The 22,946-nt window shown below is 37.9% G+C and overlaps 8 protein-coding genes across 8 annotated transcripts; 3 read left to right on the top strand and 5 right to left on the bottom strand.

Moving 5' to 3' along the window:
- Positions 1–493: 493 nt before the first annotated feature.
- MELLADRAFT_87698 (family 4 carbohydrate esterase) lies at positions 494–1,974 on the bottom strand (the record flags this gene model as incomplete). Its single annotated transcript, XM_007410790.1, has 7 exons — positions 494–497; positions 539–798; positions 873–943; positions 1,023–1,130; positions 1,224–1,229; positions 1,348–1,553; positions 1,637–1,974. The coding sequence occupies 7 exons, from the start codon at positions 1,972–1,974 to the stop codon at positions 494–496; spliced, it is 993 nt and encodes a 330-aa protein (XP_007410852.1).
- Positions 1,975–2,938: 964 nt separating this feature from the next.
- Positions 2,939–5,305, bottom strand: MELLADRAFT_43740 (uncharacterized protein; the record flags this gene model as incomplete). Its single annotated transcript, XM_007410789.1, has 6 exons — positions 2,939–3,230; positions 3,307–3,620; positions 3,698–4,153; positions 4,239–4,631; positions 4,705–4,944; positions 5,026–5,305. 6 exons carry the CDS (start codon positions 5,200–5,202, stop codon positions 3,122–3,124), a joined length of 1,689 nt encoding a protein of 562 aa, XP_007410851.1.
- Positions 5,306–6,044: 739 nt separating this feature from the next.
- On the bottom strand, positions 6,045–6,949 carry MELLADRAFT_63848 (uncharacterized protein; the record flags this gene model as incomplete). The annotated part of the gene is made up of 5 exons (XM_007410788.1): positions 6,045–6,162; positions 6,230–6,290; positions 6,353–6,447; positions 6,505–6,605; positions 6,674–6,949. The coding sequence occupies 5 exons, from the start codon at positions 6,947–6,949 to the stop codon at positions 6,045–6,047; spliced, it is 651 nt and encodes a 216-aa protein (XP_007410850.1).
- Positions 6,950–8,046: 1,097 nt separating this feature from the next.
- MELLADRAFT_107258 (uncharacterized protein) lies at positions 8,047–10,038 on the top strand (the record flags this gene model as incomplete). Its single annotated transcript, XM_007410865.1, has 4 exons — positions 8,047–9,508; positions 9,590–9,661; positions 9,787–9,806; positions 9,934–10,038. 4 exons carry the CDS (start codon positions 8,047–8,049, stop codon positions 10,036–10,038), a joined length of 1,659 nt encoding a protein of 552 aa, XP_007410927.1.
- A 727-nt stretch (positions 10,039–10,765) lies between these two features.
- Positions 10,766–13,015, bottom strand: MELLADRAFT_116722 (uncharacterized protein; the record flags this gene model as incomplete). The annotated part of the gene is made up of 5 exons (XM_007410787.1): positions 10,766–12,119; positions 12,218–12,277; positions 12,362–12,412; positions 12,506–12,591; positions 12,793–13,015. 5 exons carry the CDS (start codon positions 13,013–13,015, stop codon positions 11,292–11,294), a joined length of 1,248 nt encoding a protein of 415 aa, XP_007410849.1.
- Positions 13,016–15,629: 2,614 nt separating this feature from the next.
- On the bottom strand, positions 15,630–17,995 carry MELLADRAFT_63845 (uncharacterized protein; the record flags this gene model as incomplete). The annotated part of the gene is made up of 2 exons (XM_007410786.1): positions 15,630–17,419; positions 17,500–17,995. The coding sequence occupies 2 exons, from the start codon at positions 17,993–17,995 to the stop codon at positions 15,630–15,632; spliced, it is 2,286 nt and encodes a 761-aa protein (XP_007410848.1).
- Positions 17,996–20,068: 2,073 nt separating this feature from the next.
- Positions 20,069–20,404, top strand: MELLADRAFT_87694 (uncharacterized protein; the record flags this gene model as incomplete). Its single annotated transcript, XM_007410866.1, has 1 exon — positions 20,069–20,404. One exon carries the CDS (start codon positions 20,069–20,071, stop codon positions 20,402–20,404), a length of 336 nt encoding a protein of 111 aa, XP_007410928.1.
- Positions 20,405–21,363: 959 nt separating this feature from the next.
- On the top strand, positions 21,364–22,175 carry MELLADRAFT_87693 (uncharacterized protein; the record flags this gene model as incomplete). Its single annotated transcript, XM_007410867.1, has 2 exons — positions 21,364–21,399; positions 21,483–22,175. The coding sequence occupies 2 exons, from the start codon at positions 21,364–21,366 to the stop codon at positions 22,173–22,175; spliced, it is 729 nt and encodes a 242-aa protein (XP_007410929.1).
- Between the last annotated feature and the right edge of the window lie 771 nt (positions 22,176–22,946).

Below are 22,946 nucleotides of genomic sequence, written 5' to 3'. Positions count from 1 at the left end.
AAATTGGTCAAACAATTAAGATCTAACGTAAAATTGAGTGCACCATACTGGTCATACTAAAAGCATGGCCAAGAGGTGAAAATCTCTTGAGAAGATATGTAAAATGATATGGAATTATTTATAATGGCATGTATTTAATCATTCATGAGTTTGATTTCTACATGATCATTAAAAGTTTGATAATAGCATACAGACTAAACATCAACATAGGTTTACTTATGGTTACAATTGGTGAAAAATTCATATATGGCAATGGTATGTAAGGAGAACGAGTATGATTTGAAATATGACTCTTATCAATGGTTTGGGAGTAAAGTGGGGAAGAAGGCGTTTGAGTTTGATCGGGATATTGACTTTTACTAGGGATTTTGGGATGAAGTGAGGAAGAATTCGTATGATGATGATGTGTGAAGTGGTGTGGATTTTGGTACCATCGCGAGCTTTGAAATCAGATATGTGTGTTAAGATGGTGAAAAAGGTTAAACTCATAAGCTCAACTAAGATATCACAAGAAAAAAGATCAAGACATTTGACATACCCAAACAAATCTGGAATCGGTCTTGGGTCCCATCCAATTTGTTTATAGCTTGGATACTTTTGCATGAAAGCTTCTATGGGTCTTTCATCAGCTTCGTGTTCTAAGATGATAATACCTGAATCGCGTTCTTGAGGTCTCTCTGTATGGTTGGTAATCCGGTCTAAATCGCTTAACAAATCATGTGAATTTTGAGGTCCCGATCCACGTCCACATTCGGAATGAGGGTACGATTTATCGGTTAAGCACCAGTCGTTAACATCCTAAATTCCGGACAGGTTTTCGATCATCAATATTTCCGGATATCTATAAGGTCTAGTCAGTTGAACTTCCTTACATCTGACCAGATCACTGTGGTCAAGTTGAAGACGTGACTTGCAATGGCACGGACTCTGTTATCAATATCTCCTTTTTGATTCACAAATATGAGCACGGATCAGGCTTCAGTATGTATTTTTTATTTCTTTTATAAACAAAAGTTCTTTACCATATGGCGGTCTCCAAAATGCGGGAATCAATCCGACTTTGTCTCGGATGATTTGCATGGTCCATCCTATTTCACCCAGAATCTGTTCGTCTGTCAAGCTAGTCATATCTTCATCAAAAGTGTTCATTTTATTTTGGTAAGCATCATGATACTCAGGCTACTCCTCATTAGTTTCAATATGAATTATATATTTGAGCTTACATGGATCTGATGAAGAGTATGCAGAAAGAATGAATCAGATCCAAAGTGATAAAAGACAGATCACAAATAGAAGACATCAAAGTTCGAGAGGAAGATGGGGGCGATAAGAAGAAAGGAGACTTACGCGACCAGGTATGCACTGCGATATGATCACGGTTTACTTTGGCTGCTTGTTTGAGAACTTCAGGGTTATCCAAGATTCGTGAGCCGATCATAAAATGGGTTGCTTTCTGTTTATGTTTTAGCAAAAAAGGTAACAGAAGGGTAGTGGCCGGAGCAGGGCCGTCATCAAAAGAGATTCCCATCATCCCTTTGGGTGCTGCTACGATACTGAAAGGTGAGGTCACGTACAGGCCATGAGCTAAATTAATCACACAGATCGGTGTGGTGAAAGTGTAGGAAAGTTGACTCACTCCTCATCCACCACACACTTCGAGATAGTCCAACTACAAACCTTCTCAGGACTGTTAAGTTCTTCAGTCGAATAATCTGCATACGAAAGTTCTTGGTTCGACATCACTGAGGGTCCGAGGTCTGGAATCAATCCTTTGTCTTTGGCTTCCCGATACGCCGCCATCCAGGCTGACAAGGGCGTTGGACCAGCTTGGTCTTCTTCGGGATAAACTCTCTGCGAACAATTTGTAGGAAGCTCGAAAAGTTTTGATATGGCTTGACTGCACTCATAGAAGTTGCACAGGGTAGAAAGAAGACAGAAATGTAAATAAACTCGCCATGCGTTTGTTGAATACATAATGTGGTGTTGCGATGATTATTTGATACGTTGAGTTTTATGTTTGAAATTCGACTCAAGCACTCATGCGAAGGGGACTTTTATACTCAGAAGCATGTCTTGAAGATCGTGAGCTTTTCTTCGGTAGAAAAACGATGATGGAGATTGAATGATCACAGTACGGTCAACAAGACAGGATTGCGTAAACATTTTCATCAGGCTGGCCTGGGGATGTACGAAGTACGCGATATGAAGGAAAAGCATGCCGCTGTTAATCATAGAGCTTGTGATAAGTAGCTTCAGGCGATGAGTCAAGAGGGGAGTATGCACCATGATGACTTGAAGTCGTGTGACGGTGCGTATCAAGGTTTATAAACGAATTTCACTCGAAGCCACCAAACAAAATCAATCAGGAATGAGAGCCCGACGAGACAATAGGTAAAGGCTCGTTCCGAGTGATCGCATCATATGCTTGCGATACGCTTGAGCCATGTTTGGGAAAAGCAACTTCAGCTCGTAATCGCCCTGAATTATATCATCCTTGCAAGTGCTCAGGGTGCTCACGACGTATATTGTTACAGCACCACAGATGCGAGTCGTCCCACCTTGAGTAAGACGATTCGAAGCGAAGTCAAAAGCTGGCTGACTTATGAGCGTGGAACATGTGATCCACTCGTCACTGGCAACCCTTCCGGCTGATATTCTATTACTTGAAACTTATCACTAGAGATAATCGAACGATACAGAGGAGGACGTAGGCTTCCCAGGGCTGTGAAAGTAACAAGAAAGATTTGGTGAATATGATGTTTGAATGTCTGATGCTTTGGTTCTTGACTCATTTTTCAGACTTAAATTCAGCACGATCAAGCAACATGCCTGAAAGTCAAAAACTCAAGGTGTCCCTAGGAGATTGACTCTATCTGACTGCCCAAGACATGGGTCAATCGATGCTTTTCAGTTGATGTTACAATCAACTCTGTGATTTAAGCAGCAGTCTTTTCTGCATTGACTTTTTGGGAGGCAGTGTCCTGTAAGAATCGATAAAACGGAAAACAATATCATGCCAACAGTTGGTTTTGTGACACAAAGTCTGGTCATAAATTTGAATTGCGCAATCTGTTTTGCACAGACTAAAAATTACTAAGGTATCTACTTTTCTTCACAACCATTACCGTCCTCTTCCTCGTCCACGTACAGCCCCTCGAGCTGCACCTCTCGGCATCTGTGGTCCAGCACTCTGTTTTTCAGACTGAGGGTTTCGGACTGTGGCATCAACACTGTTCAAACCAAGAGATGAGAATCGTCAACATCTTCAAAGGTGATATAGATGTGGTACGAGAGTAGGTGACGAACCTCAATATCATGCATGCAGCCTCAGTTGCACCTTCTAAAGCATTTGTCTTCACTAAAGCCGGTTCCCATACAAACTTCTCGTAGTTATCGGCAATTCCAAGATCAGCGTCTACTTCCAGGTTCACTCCCATCCATACCTGATTCCGTGCATGTAACATTCGTAATTTGTTGAGCACGTCGGTTGCGTCAAGACCGGCGTTATCACATAATTGACGAGGAATACACTCCAATGCTTTGGCAAATGCAGCCAACATGAGCTGTTGTTTGCCTTGAATCAGACGTGACTCATCACGTAGGACCTTGGAAATCTCCATCTATCAAAACGTTCATCAAAGTCAAGAAGTTGGTAAGAAAGATGGGTGAAAGGCATTAAAACGTTCAAATGACTGACTTCGCAGGCTCCACCACCTGCTACAATCTGGTTGTTTTTGATGGCACGCTTGACAACCATGATCGCATCGTGTAGACTTCTTTCGACTTCTGAGATGAACTGTTCCGCACCGCCCCTTAGAATCATCGTACATGTCTTTGACTTCAGTCCACCTTGAAAGACATTATAACGTTCAGCACCAATTTGCCTCTCCTCGAAACTTTCACAAGATCCAAGATGCGATTCTTTGATATCCGATGTAGTAGACTGGATTGACCCTCCGACTGCTTGGACAACTCGTTTCAGGTCGTCGTTTGGGATCCTTCCAGCACAAAAGATATCACGATCGGCAAAGAATTGGGTTGCCAAGTCACCGATTGGAAGTCGTGACAAAACCACTTTAGCACCCGTAGCAGCCACACTTTCTAATTTTCGGAAGATAATCTCCCATTCAGCATCAACGATTCGTTGGTAGTCCTGAGGATCAAATTATGAGCCGAATGAAAAATGTTCAACACTGAGGCCAGGGAGCGAAATCAAGAATACGACTGAGTTTGCTCACTTCTACTGCTTCAATCCTGATTTCAGCATTATCTCGTTCAGCTTTGAGTTCGAGTTCAACATTTAAACACAGAATCTTGGCTGCCTGGAAGCTTTTAGGCTGCTGTTCAAAGCCAGCATAAGAGAATGCTTTCTTGAAGGCTACACCTTTGACCAAGATACTATCTTCCATACCACCTCCAGGGATCTTTTTGATACCGATCAAAGATTCATCGAGATCATCTTGATCCAAGGTCATGACAGCATTAACAACCATGTTGGAAAAGAAAGGTTTGTGATGATGGATCAATTTCGATGACATTGATGTCGAAGCACATTTGATGAGAAGTTCTCTAAACTTGACCTCGTCAGTCTTGTTGACCGTCACAGCTAGCTCTTTGACCTTGTTTACTGCCTGACATACAAAAAGGTATAGGGTCAACATACATTCAAAGCTTCTTGACCGATCAAGAGATCATTTTACCGACCAATGAGCAGGCTTTTCGATAACCTTTCATGATCACGTGAGGGCTGACACCTTCCTCGATGAATGATTTGCATTGTCGTAAAAGTTCGGCACAAAGTATGACTACACTGGTAGTACCATCTCCAACCTCAGCATCTTGGGCTCTAGCAATATCGACCAAGGTCTTCGCGGCCGGGTGAACGACCTCGAGGAGTTTCATGATGGTCGCACCATCATTAGAAATGGTTGCGTTACCATTGGTCTGCGAAGAGAAAGATCGAATTGTAAACATGATGAGGAACTCGTGATCAAGTGCTTTGTGTAATAGAGAAAGATATCTCACATCAACGATCAATTTGTCCATACCACGCGGTCCGAGAGTTGAAGAAACTGTCTGAGCTACGGCCAAGCAAGCATTGATGTTTGAGAGTAGCTGAGGTGTGCCTTGAGAAGTATCGGTTCCTTCACGAAGTAAGATGATCTGCGGCTGCATACTCGGGAGTTGAGGACGACCTGACATCCTGTCAGAGTTCAGATGAAGGTATTAATGGATGAGTCTAAGTTGAAGGTATCGATTGATTGAAGACTGAAGGACAGAGGAAAGAAAACAGAAAACTTGAAATCTTTGGAATCTTGATCGATGGTTTTTTCGTTTCAGGCTGGCTTTTTACATACAAAACACACTTGTGACATCTGGGAACTGCATACACAGTGCACACATGAACAGCTCTGCTCCTCTACCACATTCATCTCACTTCAGTCTTCGAATAAAACATGGACCTTCAACAATTCTAATTTGCTTCTCATCCAGCGCGGTATTGGTTGAAAATGTGTTATACTATCAGTCAATTATATATGAAGGCCTCTGAAAATTTCTATTTCACTAACATTTCTTTTCTGTAGAACTTTTGACTTACAACCATCAAAATATAATGCACTGGACCAAATTGGCCGGATGGTCTGATGTCCCCTGATTGAAGCATAAATTTCTAAAGTTGGATAAGATTTCACAGAGTATATAATGACCCCCATAGGATATTATTTGTTGTGTTCTTTGAGCACAAAGATATAAGAAGATTGGACTTTTTCTGAGGAAAAAAATGAGCTTAGAGACTGTTTTCATTTGATGAGGAGTCATTTAAATGAGCTCTCCGTAATGTTAGATTAAGACACTTGTTTTTATAAATTATCATTTTTCGCAAAATAAAATTAAACTGATTTTGAGTATTCAAGCTAACTAATAGGTCCAATAAGATAACAAAAGAAACAGTTCGAAAACAGATCATGCAAATATAATAAAAGAGACATTAAATTAAGAGTTTATAAGGTTCTAGAAAAATTTCATCAGTTGATGGTCATAGTTTAAAGAATAACAATAAGCATTGATAGGATTGTGATCAAACTTGAAGTTGTGATTGAAACAAGAAAAGATTTGTGACCGCTGGCTTCATTTTGAAGATGGATTGGTCTGTCCGATGAACTATAGTTTTCAAGTTCAGTTTCAAGGTGCTTCGAAATGGATGGCTAGAGATATGAGATTCACTTACATTGGAGCATCAGTATGTGGACCGAAATTCGGGTTTATTGATGTAGCTGTTGAGTCATTGCCTGCAGAGAGAACTTGCGGTTAGTAATCTTACAAAGAAGCATCTTACCGCTAAATAACGTACTGGACTGTATCCTCTCCCCATCTTTGGGTACAGAAGGGTGAGCAGAGTTTGAGGCTTCTTCCTGTGAGTTGTGTTCTGCAGGTAATATTGAAAACCTACACGGAATAAAGTCAGTAGCTATAAAGACTAACTTACTAGCCCGGGCTTCTTACCTGGCGCTGTATACATCATCCGTGATGTGTGATCGCGGTCGTCTGAACTGCAGAAAGAAGGTATTTGGGAGTTCTGAACCTAAGCTTGGTTTTATGTGTACCTAAGATTGCGTCAAAGTAAGGGATGATCAATCTTTGCATAACACAAAAGTTTCGACAAGTCACGCACTTCAAGAAGTTGTGAGCGCGTATCGACGTTCTTCCACACGGCCAAAGGTTTCGGGTATAGTCCTTTGTTGGAAGGAAATAAGGAGATTGTAACTGAATGCCCCTTAGCCTTGAGAAGAGGATTATGGCCATCGTCCTCCCAAGCGATTTTGACTGATGTGCCGGCTACCCACTGAGTTTGGGTGGTTGGCTGGGTAACATAAACATTGGCATTGCAAAGCATTGACCGGAGGAGAGTGAAAAGAAGCATCGTAGACAGGTGCTTGATGATTTCCATCTTGAAGGTTTGATTGTTCGTGATGTGAGATTGATATATATTTTGAGACAAAGAGTTACAGATAGTTGTGGCAAGTGAGTTGCTGGAAAAGATGAGGAATCAACGATTTGAGGATGAACAGAGAAAATAGCGCGAACTTTGGAAAAACACGCGCCAGTTATTTAACAACATCCCTGAATGAACATCCACCCAAGGGCAACAGGTACAAATTCAAGGCACCACATCACCTCTGGTCGTGTTTTGAATGATATTTTCAAAGTAAACAGCTGACCACAGATGTCCTAGAGGGCTACTAATGAGCTGCTACCCTTGACACGTACAAAATCTCGCTTGGAAATTTTACAAACAATGGAAAATGGTAGGTTGCTCAATATAATGTGCGTCAACAGATGCCGAGAAACTGATCAAATTGAAGCACGTTTCTGTTGGCATCACGAGCGGGAAAATTGACATGCTTTAGGAGTCTTTCGATCGCCAGTTACCAAAGGATTTTGACTTCCAGAGCTGTCGAAGCCGACCTCTATCAAACTGATTGTGGGCGTTGTCGAGAACAGTATGATTTTGAGTGAAGAGGAAATATCTCAATCTGTCCACTTTGAGACTCTCAACAAGGCATCCCTATTTGCCATTCTTTGTAATTTCTCTTTACCCACATCAACCTTGCGCCTCAGCATCAAACGCCGATTGGCATTTTTGGACGCAGCCGTACATAGGTCCGCCAGATCCGTGTGATGTGATCAAGGGAAACAAACCTTCACAATACAATTGCTCACAGAGCCTTATCAAACTACCTCGCCAATTCTCCAAGTATTGTCGTCTCTATTCTGGCCAAGTCCCCGGGTGTGCATACGCGGACTTGATGCCGAGTGTTGATTCTCGCACATGCCCCAGTAAGTGCATTCCAGTAGTTTACATCAAAGAAGCTAACAACTATTCTATGAAGGCCTCGTACGGTGAAATAATGTTACTGATGCAGATGACGCTGTCTCTACATTCGATGACAGGCTTCAACACAAGTGGAACCTTCGCAATCTTGTTTACCAGCTTTGCATACCATACACCACCCTCATTCAGTCTGATTGCCTCCAAGCTTCGTAATGACCAATAGCCCTTTGCCTTTCTTGTTGCTCATTTTCATTCTTACGATCCGAATGCACACTTCAGCTTTAATCATCAATACCTCTGAGAAACCTATACTGAAAATAACCTCATCAGATCAATTTTACTCAAATCCAATTGAAGAAAGTAGTCAATCTACAGAACCACATTTGGACTTGATTTCTGGGCTGGTACCCAAGCAGAATCAAAAAGCTCTTCAAAGAGTCTTTATTTCGAACTTCTTGGGGATCTCAAATCGGCGATTGCCGGTCTGGATATATCATAGTCCCATTTCATCTCGCAAATATAACCATCAAAATAATCAGAACAATGCCAACTTACCGCATAAATTCTCTAACGTGCTACAAAAAAGAGACAATTCTCAGGATGACCCAACAGAGACACCAAACACGCTGGATGAAAATGTGGTAGCAAAAGATGAAACAACAGTCCCTGATCAGCAGGAGGCGACACAAGATACCAATCTCATCTTGACGTCTGGTCAGTCTGACGCACCGGCTCAAGATTTATCGCAAGACTCTGAGATAGCATCCTCAGCTGATAGTCTTTCTGAAGGCCAAGATTCTGCATTACCCGTGGATATGGATGCAACATTTGCAGGATCGAGCATATCAGCTGTAGATCCATCAGAAGAATATTACGAATCCTGGGAAATCCAAACATCATCATCACCCGAGATTCCATCAAGCACATCAAAGGACTCAACGACATCAGAATCAGACTCTTCTGAGACTTTAGCCCCAGAGTCCGATGCAGTGATGAATACGTTTCCACACAATCTGGCGAGTGAAACAGTGGTAGAGACCGCTTCGCAAACTCTGGAGACTTTTGAAAATGATCCATCAGATACCAGTACAACACCACAATCTCCAACGTTCGAAGTCAACTTTTTCATAGCAAAGGAACCTACCAATTTATCACCAGAATCTGGTGTAGTGATAGAACAATATCCCAACACTGGTAAAGATACTTCAGGTGTTTCGAAAAGTGGGGCAAATCCAACCCGCACCAAACTTGGCAATCTCACACCAGCCGCTAGCAGTGGGGCAATTGAAAATGATAGCAAAAAAACTGGACTGCCTTGTAAATCTTGTGGAAATTTGGAAGATGTAGATAATCTCCCAGGAGGCACTTTGAAAGGTTCAAAGAGCACAAAGATGCCATCAAAGTCTAAGGAAGCCACTCCAAGGATATCAAGTGGAGAGATACCATCAGTATCAAGTGGCGAGATACCATCAATATCAAGTGGTGATACACCATCTATATCAAGTGGTAATACGCCATCAATATCAAGTGGTAATACACCACCCATATCAAGTGGTAATACACCATCAATCACAAGTGATGATACAACATTTTATAGTGGAGATATACCCATGGGGGGATCTGGTTACTTGACACCTCAAAAGAAACCATCAAAAACATCAGGCCCAGAAGAGAGTAAGTAAATTTGTAAACTTTATATTTCAATCTTCTCACTTATTTGACTTGTTCTCTTCATAAAATCAATTCATCTTTTAGAATCTGGCAGTAAGGATGTAAAGCTTAGTCCAGAAGATAATAATAGTGGACAAACTATTAGAAAAGAAAATGGTGAGTTAATCTACTTGTCTTGATCCAAATCTGATGGTTTAAATATGACTCACTGATATGGCTTAAATGAATCAATCTGCTCTTGATCAAAAAACTTAATGACAAAAATCTTAAACTAATTCAAGACCCAAACAAATCCAAAGAAGTAAGCAATTCATCCATTTTCTTTCCTTAATGAACTCTCAATAAAATCTAACAAAACCATCAATCCCTTTGTGTTAAAACCATCAATCCCTTTGTGTTAATATTCATCTTTTTCACATTGTAATTAGGAAAAAGATAAAAAAGAACGTCAATCAAGTGCACTTTCAATCGGTATCTTTTCAGGTCTAGCAGGAGGTTTAGCTTGTACAATCTTCTTAGCCATGATCATTTAATTTAATCTCTCTCTCTCTCCTTTCTCTTATAAGAAATCTATCTTTTTTTTTCCTTCATCATTCTACTATGTACAAAAATAAATCATTAAAACTTTTGTAATTTGTTTTGATCTTTCTTGTAAATTTTGTGTAGTTGTAAATAAAATAACATACATTTTTTTTGACTTTTTCTTTTAAATCTTGGGAAGTTTTGAATTGATTTGGTTCTTTTAATCAAAAAGAACCAAGTACAGCTATTCCATTATAAATATGTTGGACATTGAGAAAAATAAGAAAGTTTTTTGGTACACCTTGTAGAAGTTTAAACCTTGAATTTCACCACTGAAAACAAAAAAACACCGTGTTTGCTGTGTTAAATCCAGTTAAAAACACAAGTTGTAACTTTTTTTATCTTTTCTCGAGGTCCAACATATAATGGAATAGTAGTACTAAGAAAGATCCCATTTTGGTAGAGTTTGGTCTGGTTTGATACAACCTGGTAAACTACTGAAGATGATAGTTTTTAAGTTGGTAAACTTCTCTCCTTACAAGGTTTTTATCAATAAACCAGAACCAACCAACCAAACCAAACATTTTATAGTTGATGATATTAAAGGCAAACAAACCACTACACAAAACTCCACTTGATTACCACTCCCACTTCAACTTTGTCCACTCATGGCCGGATTTGCTCTTCACCACTTCCAAACCTCTCAAGTATTATACTCTCAAACACAAACCAAAATCTAGACAAAAACCCATTTTGATTCCTCAATCTATCTATAATCAATCAAGCAGACTCATATTTACCAAAAAAAAAATCACAACAAAATCAAACAACAAAAAAAGACCAAAACAATGAGATAAAGTGAAGTGATCAGGTAGGAGGTGTGCATTGAAATAACAACAACAACAACAACAACAACAGTTTAGAGAGATAGATAGAGAAATAGTTTAAGATCACAACAACAACAACAACAACAACATTCAAAAAAAACAAAAAACATATCTCTGAACCATAAGTGATAAGAAAAAAATTCAATGATCGATTCGAATTTCCATTCTCTAATCCTTCTTTCTATTCTTCTATACCAACTGCTCAATCTAATCAACAAATTTTCCTTTTCTTCTTCTTGACTTGAAAACCTTCTCTTAATTTTGAATGAGAATACCGTTTTACCTAAACTTTGAACCGATATAAAAATCTATATGGCTTTAATAAATATGATACATAATCATACACACATCTTTTTTTTTTCTACTTTTCTTCTTCTTTACAATTCCATACCAATCACTTCATCACCACTTCCATTCATACCACCTACTTCTCTAACCCCAAATCCCACATCTTCATCCTCATCTTCTTCATCTTCTTCTTCTTGTTCAACAACTTGATTTCCATTCTCTTCCAAGATCCTTTGATCTTGAAACCTTAATCCACTATCAGCATAAGGCGGAGGATTAAAGACCGTTTCAGGATGATAATAACTTCTACCCACACTACAAACCGAAGGTGTAGGAGGATGAGGAAAGCCAGCCAGAAAGGCTTGGACAGGTTCTTTTCGAACGTCCTGTACAAGTGTGGTAGTCAGTGTAGTCGGTCTAGGTTGAAAGTATCCCATCGGGGGTGGTGCAGAGATCGAAAAGCTGATCGGTAAACTACGACTGTTCTGGACTTCTTTCATCACTCTTCCTTTCTCTGCACTCGAACCTGATCCAGTTTCGGCTTGACTTGTGGATGATTGACTGTCATCTCCATTGATCGACATCTCAAACATAATCTCGTCTTCTTCCTCTTCATCACCCGTTTCAATCTCTTCTTCTTCATCTTCTTCTTCATCCATCTCAATATCTTCAGATCCTGCTTTACTGATCTTCATAGCAATCGGAGTCGAAGCTGTCAGAACTGAAGAACAGGGTGACGAACTTGATCGATGTTGTTGATGATCGGCTGGTTTGTAGGATTTGCTTTGGGATTGAATCACATCTAGATTCACTTGATCTGAACCTAATAAACCAGCTTCAGATGGTGAAACAGCTGCTGGCCAAAGTGATCGAGACTCTGGTAAACTACCAGACGGAGTAGCTAAAATAGCTGCGGCCTTAAATTCAAAAAAAATCCCAAAAAGCAAAGAAACAACATGGATGAGCATGGAAAACGTAGGTACTTCGTATCGGGTTTTGCAAATTTGTAACTCACTTCTAACATTTGGACTTGTTGATGTTTACTAAGCATGAGCTTGGAAGCATCGGCCCAATACTTTTTACACAAAGATTGATACACCATCGATACAAAAAAGTCAGTATCAAGATCTCATGATAGAAACCGAAAAAATAACCATACCGAGGTGTGTTCCCATCTATGCTTAACGAGACATTGAGGATGACGATAAACCTAATAAACCAGAACCAAAAATGAACCATTCGATCATTGAGCATATACCACAAAGGGAACAAGTGAGAAAAGATCCAAAGAATAAAACTTCACCTTTGGACACTTTTCACATTTGAAGAGATGAGCATGTTTATGATCCCGTTTGTTGTTCAGATGATGATGCAGAGGTGTCAAGGTTTCTAAGGACCGATGATGTAACCTTTGTTGTTGTTGAGATACAGTATTACCACTCGTATGATGATGATGATGATGATGATGTTGATGATGTTGATGAGTAGGAGGAGAAATGCTAGAGGTTTGTTTTTGGGTTTGGTTGGATGATGGGTTGGTAGTCAAGATCGGTTGAAGTGATGAAGGTCTTGAACCACGTTCGAATTTACGACTTTCAAGTACAGCTGCTTCTGCCGAAGTACTCAATAACAAAAGTGAAGAACTAACTGAACTAGGTTTAGGAGTGCTGGTAGAAGTGGTTGTGATGGTACTACTGCTTGGATTAGAACTTGATGAAGTGTTCAGATTGATCGGTAGTCTATCTGGATTTGGATCAATATGACGTCGATCAGTTGAAATCATTGAACGAGAAGCTAATAAGGAGAGTGACATTTTGAGATTAGTTTGGTTTATAAAGATAGGAAAGAAATCAAAAATAATTCAAGTTTGGATCGATTGGATTTGCTTTCTTTTCTTTTCTTTGTTGCTTTCTGATTTGATTTTTGATTTTTGAAAAGATTTGAGAATTTGAAGATTTGAAGAGTACACAAACAAAATGGAAAAGGAAAAACCAAATCAAAGGCAAAAAAAGAGAAAAGAATTGATTTGATTCAGTAGAAAAAAAATAAGAAAGACAAAGAATAACAAATTGATTAAACTTGTATTTGATTTGATTTGAGTTTGTTTGATGTTTTGATTTTATTGTTTGAAATTCTTGATCAAGAAAAAGTTTAGAACCATTTGAATTGGAGAAAAAGAAAAAGAGATTTGAAGAAAATTAAAAAGTCAAATTCCGATATTGAAAGATTTGTTTATATCATTAATCAATCAAATCAATATATAGAAGTAGTTTAGTTGGTTTAGTGAAAGTGTTTGATGATTGTTTTTGAAAGTTGAATTTGATTTGAAAGTGAATTGATTAAAAGTTTAGTGATGAGATGAGATGGGATGGGATGTGATGGTGGTAGTGTGGTAGTGTGGTAGTGTGGTGAATGGTAAGTGGTGGAATGAGAAGAATGGGATCGACCAGTTGAAAGTTGAAAATACCGAAATGATGATGCTGATTGATAAAAAAAACTAAAATACTCTAAACTAAATTACTTTGTCATACAACACAGAATATGCTTATACAGAAAAAAATAAATTGTAAATAAATTACCCCATTTGGATTTCAATCTGATTGAAACCTAACACCCAAAAATTTAAAAATTTAATAAAGTCTTAACACTGCCTCCTATTTAAATCTCAAGCTCAAGCTTGTGAGTGAGAGTCTCGTTGAAAAAACTTCACACAAACAAACACAGCCCCACCACCACCACCACCACCACCACCATACATATGTACTTAAGCAGTCATCCGATCGATGCATGTAACACTCATTCATCCACGCAGCTTTACCCCCTGAATATCAACTTTGAAATCAGATCGATTCATCCATCATTTCAATCCAATCCACTCGGGATCCAAGCACTCATGCTACACATCAATCTTCTGAGCTGGACTTCATAGAATTCTAATCATCTGATCTGAAACTGAAACTGAAACTTTTCCCAAGCTTTCATATCTCATTAAATCATTCATTGAACTTAGACTGGATATCCCCACAGTTTTGAAACTTGAGGAAGAATTGTATGTAGGTATGTAAAGAGGTGTGAAACGACAGATCTATTGGATGTTCATTCAGTTCAGATTAGATAACATTTAAAGATGAATGTTCAGTGTAACATAGATAACATTGGAAACATCTTTAGGAGTAGATGCGAAATTTGTAGAGCTAGAGTAGGGTACATACATTCAGACCCATTATGGTTTATATCATTTAGCATTGGTTATGAGCTCTGATGGGGTATTGAATTTAGATATTTTGTGCAACATGATCCACGCATTTAAAGGGCCTTTGCCCAAAAGAGTCATACACACAGCAGTTTTTGAGATGAAGATATCAAATGCAAAGTGACTATGATTGCTCAGTAGAAAGATAACCTAACAGCAGTCAAGTGTTTGAGATCCAGACCCCTCAACATTAAATACTCAACCTTTGCTGCATTATAAAAAAGGATAGCTCTACACCTACATAGGCTCACATGGCAGACAAGACACGGATATGGGCTTCCTCTTCACTAGCTGCTATGTTTTATGGAAATTTGAGGTGAAGAAAAGACTTCAAAGAACTTTACATCAAGATAATATAAAAGGAGTTTCTGTAATTTCAAACATATTTTCTTTGTATAAACCTTCTATCAATTAAAGAATACACCATTATCATAAGTTTTGGACAGAAAGATGTCCATTTTGCAAACCTTTTTCTGGATTCTTTCAAATTTTCATCATAGATTCTGTGTAAGAGAGTCAAATTCAAAGAACTTCACATTAAGATAATTCAAGAGGATCTTCTGTAATTTCAAACATAGTTTCTTTGAATAAACCCTCCGTCAATTAATGAATACACCATTATCATAACTTTTGGACAGAAAGATGGCCATTTTGGAAAACTTTTCCTAGATTCTTTTCAATTTTTCATCATTAAGTATGTGTAAGAGAGTCAACTTTAAAGAACTTCACATTAAGATAATTTGAAAGGATCTTCTGTAGTTTCAAACATAGTTTCTTTGAATAAACCTTCTATCAATTAAAGAATACCCCATTATCATAATTGTTGGGCAGAAAGATGTTTTTTTCCTAAATTCTTTCATATTGATATCATACAGTATGTGTAGGAGAGTTCAACTCATTCTAGAATTAAAAATAAATGATAAATTTCAAAGAACTTCACATTAAGATAATTCAAAAGGATCTTCTGTAATTTTAAACATATTTTCTTTGCATAACCCCTCTATCAATTAAATGATACACCCTTATCATAACTTTTGGACAGCAAGATGCCCATTTTTGAAAAATTTTCCTAGCCTCTTTGAATTGACATGACAAAGTAGAGATTCCACCTCATATAGAATTGAAGGTGATAACAAAAACATACCTTTACTGATGCTTTTGCTCCTTTCTTTCTCTACATTGCATACCTTTTCTGAAACATTCTTCTTGGATTCTTTAAAGCACTTCCAAGAGTCTGTTTAATCAGATCAGGAATTCTAAAGTTCATTTTTCTTCCCATCTTCTCTTCTTGATGAGCAAGATCACTGATCCACCAATTCAAGAGTGCGTGTACACAATTCACTGGAACATAAGGGGTTTGATGTGTTACAAGATATTGAAAGATATCCAAAGAGTTTCTCATACTGTTTGTTCTGATGGGTCTGATTTGTAAAAAGTTTTGTTGTTTGTTGATCTGGAGAATCTTTACAATATCCTTTGACCATGTGTTAAATTGTCCTACAAGGAACTTCCACCCGTTTTGAAATACTTCTTCCATCTCTGTACCATTTAGCATGTGCTGATATATCTTGAACAGGCTTCCCAAGAATCCAAAGGTCACTTGTGAGTGTGCTTGGTTTATTGCCTTTTTGCAATCTTTAAGAAGTTGTTCATCTGATTGGATAGTTCCCTGAGCATGAGTTGATGAAGCCTTCATACCATCAGCATACAGTGATCCAACAAGATGTGTGTAATAAGCATCTGTGACCTCAGAATGCATGTTTTTGAAGTACACATGTATCTCTGTACTAAGCCTTTCTGATGCATGTTTTCTTCCTGTGATCTTGAGTGTATCAGATAACCGGATTACCTTTGGTTTGTCTTTTATAGCTGCAGCTTGAGTGTCATCAGTGTTGATTCCCTGTAAATATGATTTGAATTCTTGACTATTCACACAGGCAAGCTTGTGAAACTTGTTTTGTAAAATCTCTGGATCCATCTCCTTTACCACTTTGAAGAAGTCTCTGTGCATGGCTTGGATATCCTTCATTTCCATTGGATTTGAACCCCTACGGGACCATAACTCATGAAGATCAATGTACATTGACATTGGGATTTTTTGTCTTACGTCCATATCCAAAAAATATTTTGCATTTTTCCAAGGGTTAGTTGACCAATAACTTGAATCAAAGGAATCATTAAAGTTCATCTTTTCAAGATCTTCAAAATTGATCTCTTTCCATTGTCCAAATAAACTTTTCAAGAATTCCCAACCATCTTCAAAGAGTGCTGAGAGATCTTTCCAATGAGCTTTTTGGTGCTCAAAGATATACAGACATCCTAAAAAACCAATGGTTAAACCTTCTTGAGTCCTCTTGATAAGATAATCAATGTGTAACTGAACCTCTTTTGAACTCTTATTTTTGTGGTACATCTCTGTCTTGAAGTCATGGAACCAAGAATTAATTTGGGCTAAAATAGGTGAATTATCAAGGTGAAAGTATGCTACATCTGTGTAAATATCAGAAGGATGTGCTCTGGAAACTTTTCTCTGAGAATGGCTGCTTGGAGAGACTTTCATATTTGTATTTGAAACCACTACATCTGAGAATTCTGTGTGGGGTCCATGTAGGTTTTGTGGTGGTGGAAGAGATTTGGGAGTACCTGAATGTGTGTCTTGGCTTAGAGATTGAGTGGTCCATTGACTATCTTTATGTTTGGAATTTGAAGTGGAACACCTTTCACTTTCTGTAAACAAACTATTGTTGCTATTGAACCGCTCCAGATTGGGTTTCTCTTGTTCCTTTCTTGCACTGATATTTGGGAGTGGCGTGATGGAAGCAACATTTTTAGGTGAAGAATCTTCATTCATTGGGTCTATGCCTTGAATCATACATTGGTTTTCTGGACTGTTGGTGTATAGCCTATCAACATTTGAAGTGGAAGCTTCTGACCACTGATTTTCACGAGATGGTAAGATCACAACTACCAAAGAATGTGCCTGTCAGTAGTGAGAACTATGTGCATGCAAGGCTCACATTCATTTGTGGATATGACACACACACCTGCGCTTGATGGAGTCCTTTGTGGTGAATTTTCTGAGATAACCTCTTCAGTTATCTCTGGTGGAAAGCTGTTCAAGTCAATTTGAAGTTTATTCTGCTTTGATGAAAAATCAGATATTGCATTTGATTTTCTTGAAGAGCTTGAGCTCTTTGATTTTTTCTCAAAGATGTTCTTCCTCTTTCTACTTGCCGACACATCTTTATCTTTATCAGAAAGTAACTCTTCAGTCCATTCTGGTTCAGTGTTTAGATCTATATGAATCTGAGGGCGTTCACTCAAGATATCTACAATGGTACTACTGGAAGGGGTGTTTGAAAATTGATGAGACAAGTCTTCCGTTGATGGTGTCAGTGTGGGTGTTTGATCAATCTCATTGGGTCTACAATTTTCCATGTGAGTTGTAGGCCACCCGGATGAGGCTGTTAGTTTGGTTGGAAAGCAATCAGTTTGGAATGCGAGGAGGTGTAAAAAACCGATCATCAAAAACCAAACCATGTTGACAAAGTATTCATGTGGAACTTCGAAGGGAGACAATTTGTAGCGCCAGAGTGTGCCTTTATAAGCACTTTTCCAAGGTGTGGTCCCGACATGCCTCAACGGCCTTATGGATAAGTACAGCTCATTATACACAAGAACATCAAAAACTTAAACCCGCGTAAGGTTCTATTACCTTGCCGCCGCAGGCAGGATCAGATGGTGCCTGATGTGATTCGGTTTGAAGGCCAGCCCCTTCAAGTGGGCTCTGGCGCGAACATGTTTGAGATCATGGTCCCACTGTAAGTATGCTTGAGGGAGAGGATGAAGAGCACCGATCTATGTACCAGTTCCTTACATCAAGCATTGAGGAAAGGTCGATTGTCACTGTTACGGACTCCGCCAACCCTTGACCTCTGAGTCGACTGCCATGGCATTGGGAATATGTATGTACAGGCAGAATAACAAAGACTTACATATCTGCACTTATCACTACATTTCTCTTTCGTCATGATGATGATAAGGGGCCGTACGCGTTTCTCACTCTGACGTGAACCAGAACCTTGATTTGTTCAGAATTGAACTGCTTTCTTGCAAAATTATTTTTCCTGGAGTCCCTCGTTGAATCAAAAATTCAAATGCCGTTTATGAAATCAATCGATGACAAAATGAGTGCAATCTCTGTCCTATTGAGCGAATCTAGATCGGACCTCTAATTCCTGAAAAGATTGCAAGTCAAAGTCTAGACAAACATTTCCTGAGCTTGGATCTCGTAATAATTGAGCCCTCGGTGTTCATCCAAAGCCCTAGGCTCTGCTTGTGGCAAGCACGTTTATGATGAGCTGGTCAAAAGAAATCACGATCTGTTTTAGGAATTTTGACTGACTTTTCTACACTCGCTTTAGGATTCTGACGACTCTTTTGAAGTTCGAACGCAACGAGCAATTAAACTCACACTCACAGTCCCTCTTGATGCTCTTCCAGATCTTTAGCATCGATCAAACCTGAACGAAAATGAGTCTGATTGAAAGATTTCAAAAGAACTGTAGGTGTGATGATGTATTCAGCGTGCAAAGAGGATACATCATATCTATAGCCATCATGAAGGCTAGATCCCTCACAGGCACAATTCTATTAATCAGCTGAGCTCGATGACTAGCACGACACATTCAACATACCAACGATTATCTTAACTTATTTTAAAAGATTTACTTAGTCTAACCTGGCACTTGAACTTCACCGGTTGCAATTCATTTACTTGGCTGTGAGCAGAACAGTTTGACCGGTTCAAAGCCAAATAGTGATGCTCAAAAATTGTCCCTCTTCAGCATTGACAATCAAGTCAACTTCTAGCTCTATCGCTATCTACTCTTGAAAATATCGATGATTAAAAACTTGAAAGGACAATTTAAATTTTAATCAACATCAAAATCGTCAGCTTATGCATCTCTTCTCTCAACATTAACTTAGTATCAATCTGTGCTCTTTTTGAAGTGTTTACTTACATTTGTTCAATTGACTTCATCAAGAATACTTCACAGTCACTCAATCTTTACAAACTCACCATCATCAGATTCACTCATTAACATCATTGAAGTCTTACTTCACCAAACAAACAGCTCATTTATCTTTCAAACAATCTGACTTTTCCAAATTCAAGAAGAATCTCAACGAACCACAATTCCGAAATCTTCTTTGATCAGTCAAAGATCTATCACTTTCGTTAATCGCTTCCTCTTCACCTACAGACTTCGCATACTTGTTTTCGTCTTACTTTTTTCCTATAGGATCTTGTTCTTCATACTTGAAGAGCTCCTTTTGAAATTGCTCACCTCTTTCATAATTCCTCATTTATTTGAATATATATTGTAACATTTCCATTTCAACTTGGATTCAAGATTCCCTTACCCATTATTTCTTAATTCAAGCATGGCAGTCTCATTTGATCGAGAAGGTAACTCACACCTTCCACTTTTTTTGAGATCCTCGTGTAATCTTCCCTGACATTCTATCTTGATAATCTGATGGTCTTTGTCCAAACCTCTTTAGATCTTTTTGATGGAAATATTTCCTCTCAAAATCCACGTCGTCAAGATGTCTCGTCTCGCAATCAAACTTCATTCTTATCGAATTCTTCAGCAAATTCTAATTCAACACGGGCTCGGGACACTTCTCAACTCATTTCAAGTTCAACTTCAACATCAGCCTTACCTTCAGCATCAACTGCAGCATCAATCTCGACCTGGCAAGGTTTACCAAACCAACATTCTCCAACGCATAGCCTATGTTCTTCTACGACAAATTCTACAGCAATCACAATTGACTTTGGCTCAGATTCCGAAACTTCCATCATCAGTCCTTCACTCACTACCCCACCTTTCAGTCCATCCGGATCACTCTCTTCACCTACTCATTCAGACAGCTCAGTGATCTACAGTTCAATTCTTTCATCTTCAGCCTGTAGCACTTCTTCTTTCTCTACCGCTTTCCAAACCTTTTCTTCCTATCATCATCATTCGCAGCTGTATGCTGAGATCGATGAGGAAAAGCTTTTCAAGAATTATTTACCTTATAAACGAATCTTATCAAACTCTTCTAAATCATCAACATCATCAAGTTTGATCCCTTTAGATTTCAAAAGAAAGAAAACAACGAAATTAGGCTTAAATGAATCATTTCAACTTCATAAGTTCAATCTTTCTAAATCTCGTCAAAAGGTTCATAAATCGTTTTGGAATTTATTTTGGTTTTTTATGATCAGTTTCATTGTGATGATCAATTTAATATATTTCAAGATTCAAATCAAATCAAACTTATTCAACTTGAAAAATTTCAAGATAGGATATGGGCAAAGTTTACAAAATGTTGAAAGAGATAGCTTGTTGATTTATAGGATCATTGGAAACGATTTACCACCTCGACATTCTTCTAACCAAACACTCAACAACTTGAAATTTATCATTGAGAATGAAAATGATTTTCAAGAGTTAACTTATCCTAAACAACAACATTATCAACATCAACATCATTACTCTCGTAGATACAAAAAACCAACATTAAACTCATTAAAAGTCAAAAAGTTTTACATCTTGAATCGAATAGCCAATCAAACCCAATTTGAAACAGTTTATAATCTTTTAATCAACCAAGGAATTTCCAAAAGTCAAGTTTTAGTTATACCATTTGAAATTGAAGAATATTCAAAAAGAGAATTAAGAATTCAAAACGATTTAGAAAAGTTTGATTCAAAACAAATTGATATTGTCAATGAAATTAAGACGTTGGATCAAAACCAATCAAAAGATTATTCATTTGGATTACAAGATGAATTCAATGAAATTGAAGAGAAGAGAAAATTAGCTATTAATCGATTGAGGTCATTAGATTCAATGTATCATGAAAAGAATTTGTATGCTATGAATAACGTAAGTCACAACCAACATTTTTGCACGAATTATGCACCAGTTCGAATTGAAATGTTAATAAGTCTTCTTTTTCTTCTTCTCAGAATGGTGGTAGAAATTTTGCTTTACAACATGGTAGAGATCAAAAGGATGCACGTTGGATTTTGCCTTTAGATGGAAATTGTTTTTTTACACCCACAGGTATGAAAGAGTTGATAAATCAAATCATGAAAGAAGAACACCATTCTGTAAGGTTTGATGAAGTTATCAAATCACATTTGATCATTCCCATGTCACGTTTATTGGATAACGAAGACCTTTCCATAAACAATACGTTCATTAAAACAAAGAATGATGATGATTTGATCAAGTTTAAGCCAATCAGCATTGAAGAACCTCAGATTGGGTTTAGATTCACTTCGAATCAAACTTATTCAAATCGAATGAGATATGGAAGAAGATCAAAGTTAGAATTCCTTTGGAGATTAGGAGCCATTTCAACCAATCGAGATCGGTTAAAACAATCTATACCAGAATCTGAAGTAGAAGAAATCGAATTAATTCAAGAATCTAGCTTTGGTTCAATCAAAAGAACTAATTCTACACATCTATCATCATCATCATCATCATCAGACATCGATCAAGATTTCTTTCAAGCTGGTTGGGTTCATAGATTATTTTCCGGTCATCGTAAACAAGAAGAACCTACTGAATTAGCCATGAGTAGAAGATCAATTAAAAGAATGCAAGCCATCATTTATTTTTTAAATCAATTAGATCAATTTATTAAACGATGAAAAACATTATCATTATTCTCCTTTTCTTCTTCTTTATTTTTTGTAATCTTGTATGGCTATTTATTTTTTCTTCTTATCTCGAACTCTATTGACACATTTGCATTTCTGTTGTTTAAAATTCGCTTGTTTAATTTTTTTTTGTTGTTGTAATATTTCTTTACAATCTAACTCTTTTGGACTTCTTCACTTGTCTTTCTCATTGACATTGATTATATTTTCGATTGGTTTTTTGATCATTTTTTTTCATTTTGAAGAATTGTGGATTGCAAATGCTTATTGTCATTTACTTTCATCTCTTTTTCCATTTTTTTTTGGATTGTACGAGTAAAGAGTTACGAAATATTGAAGAAAGTACCAATCATGAGTTCCAAGACCCACACCAAGTCTTGAGCATAAAACCATAGTAACCTCGCCATGCTGGCTTTAGCTTTAGCGGAGGGAACCAACCGCAATCATGAGAAACACAAAAATTCGTGGATGACCACCACCTAATATTACCCACCTCAGACCAACCCAAAGTTGAACGTGCAACAGAACCACATTCAAAGAAAACCTTTTTCTCCAAGTCAAAATCTGTTTTTTTTTCTTGTATGAGCTCAATCAAATGGTTCAGCTAAGTGCATTGATGTTTGATCCTTTTTCAAAACTCGATCCCGAGTGTTTTCAGCAATAGAAAAGACCTACTCGAAATTTCTCAAGATTCACAAATATATGGTTTTCCAATCTTACTCATCAACTCATCTTTCAATATGAGTTAACAAGAGTAACAAA

This window comes from Melampsora larici-populina (assembly GCF_000204055.1).
Source record: "Melampsora larici-populina 98AG31 unplaced genomic scaffold MELLAscaffold_22, whole genome shotgun sequence".
NCBI lineage: Eukaryota > Fungi > Basidiomycota > Pucciniomycetes > Pucciniales > Melampsoraceae > Melampsora > Melampsora laricis-populina.
This window is presented reverse-complemented; position numbering and strand designations above follow the sequence as displayed.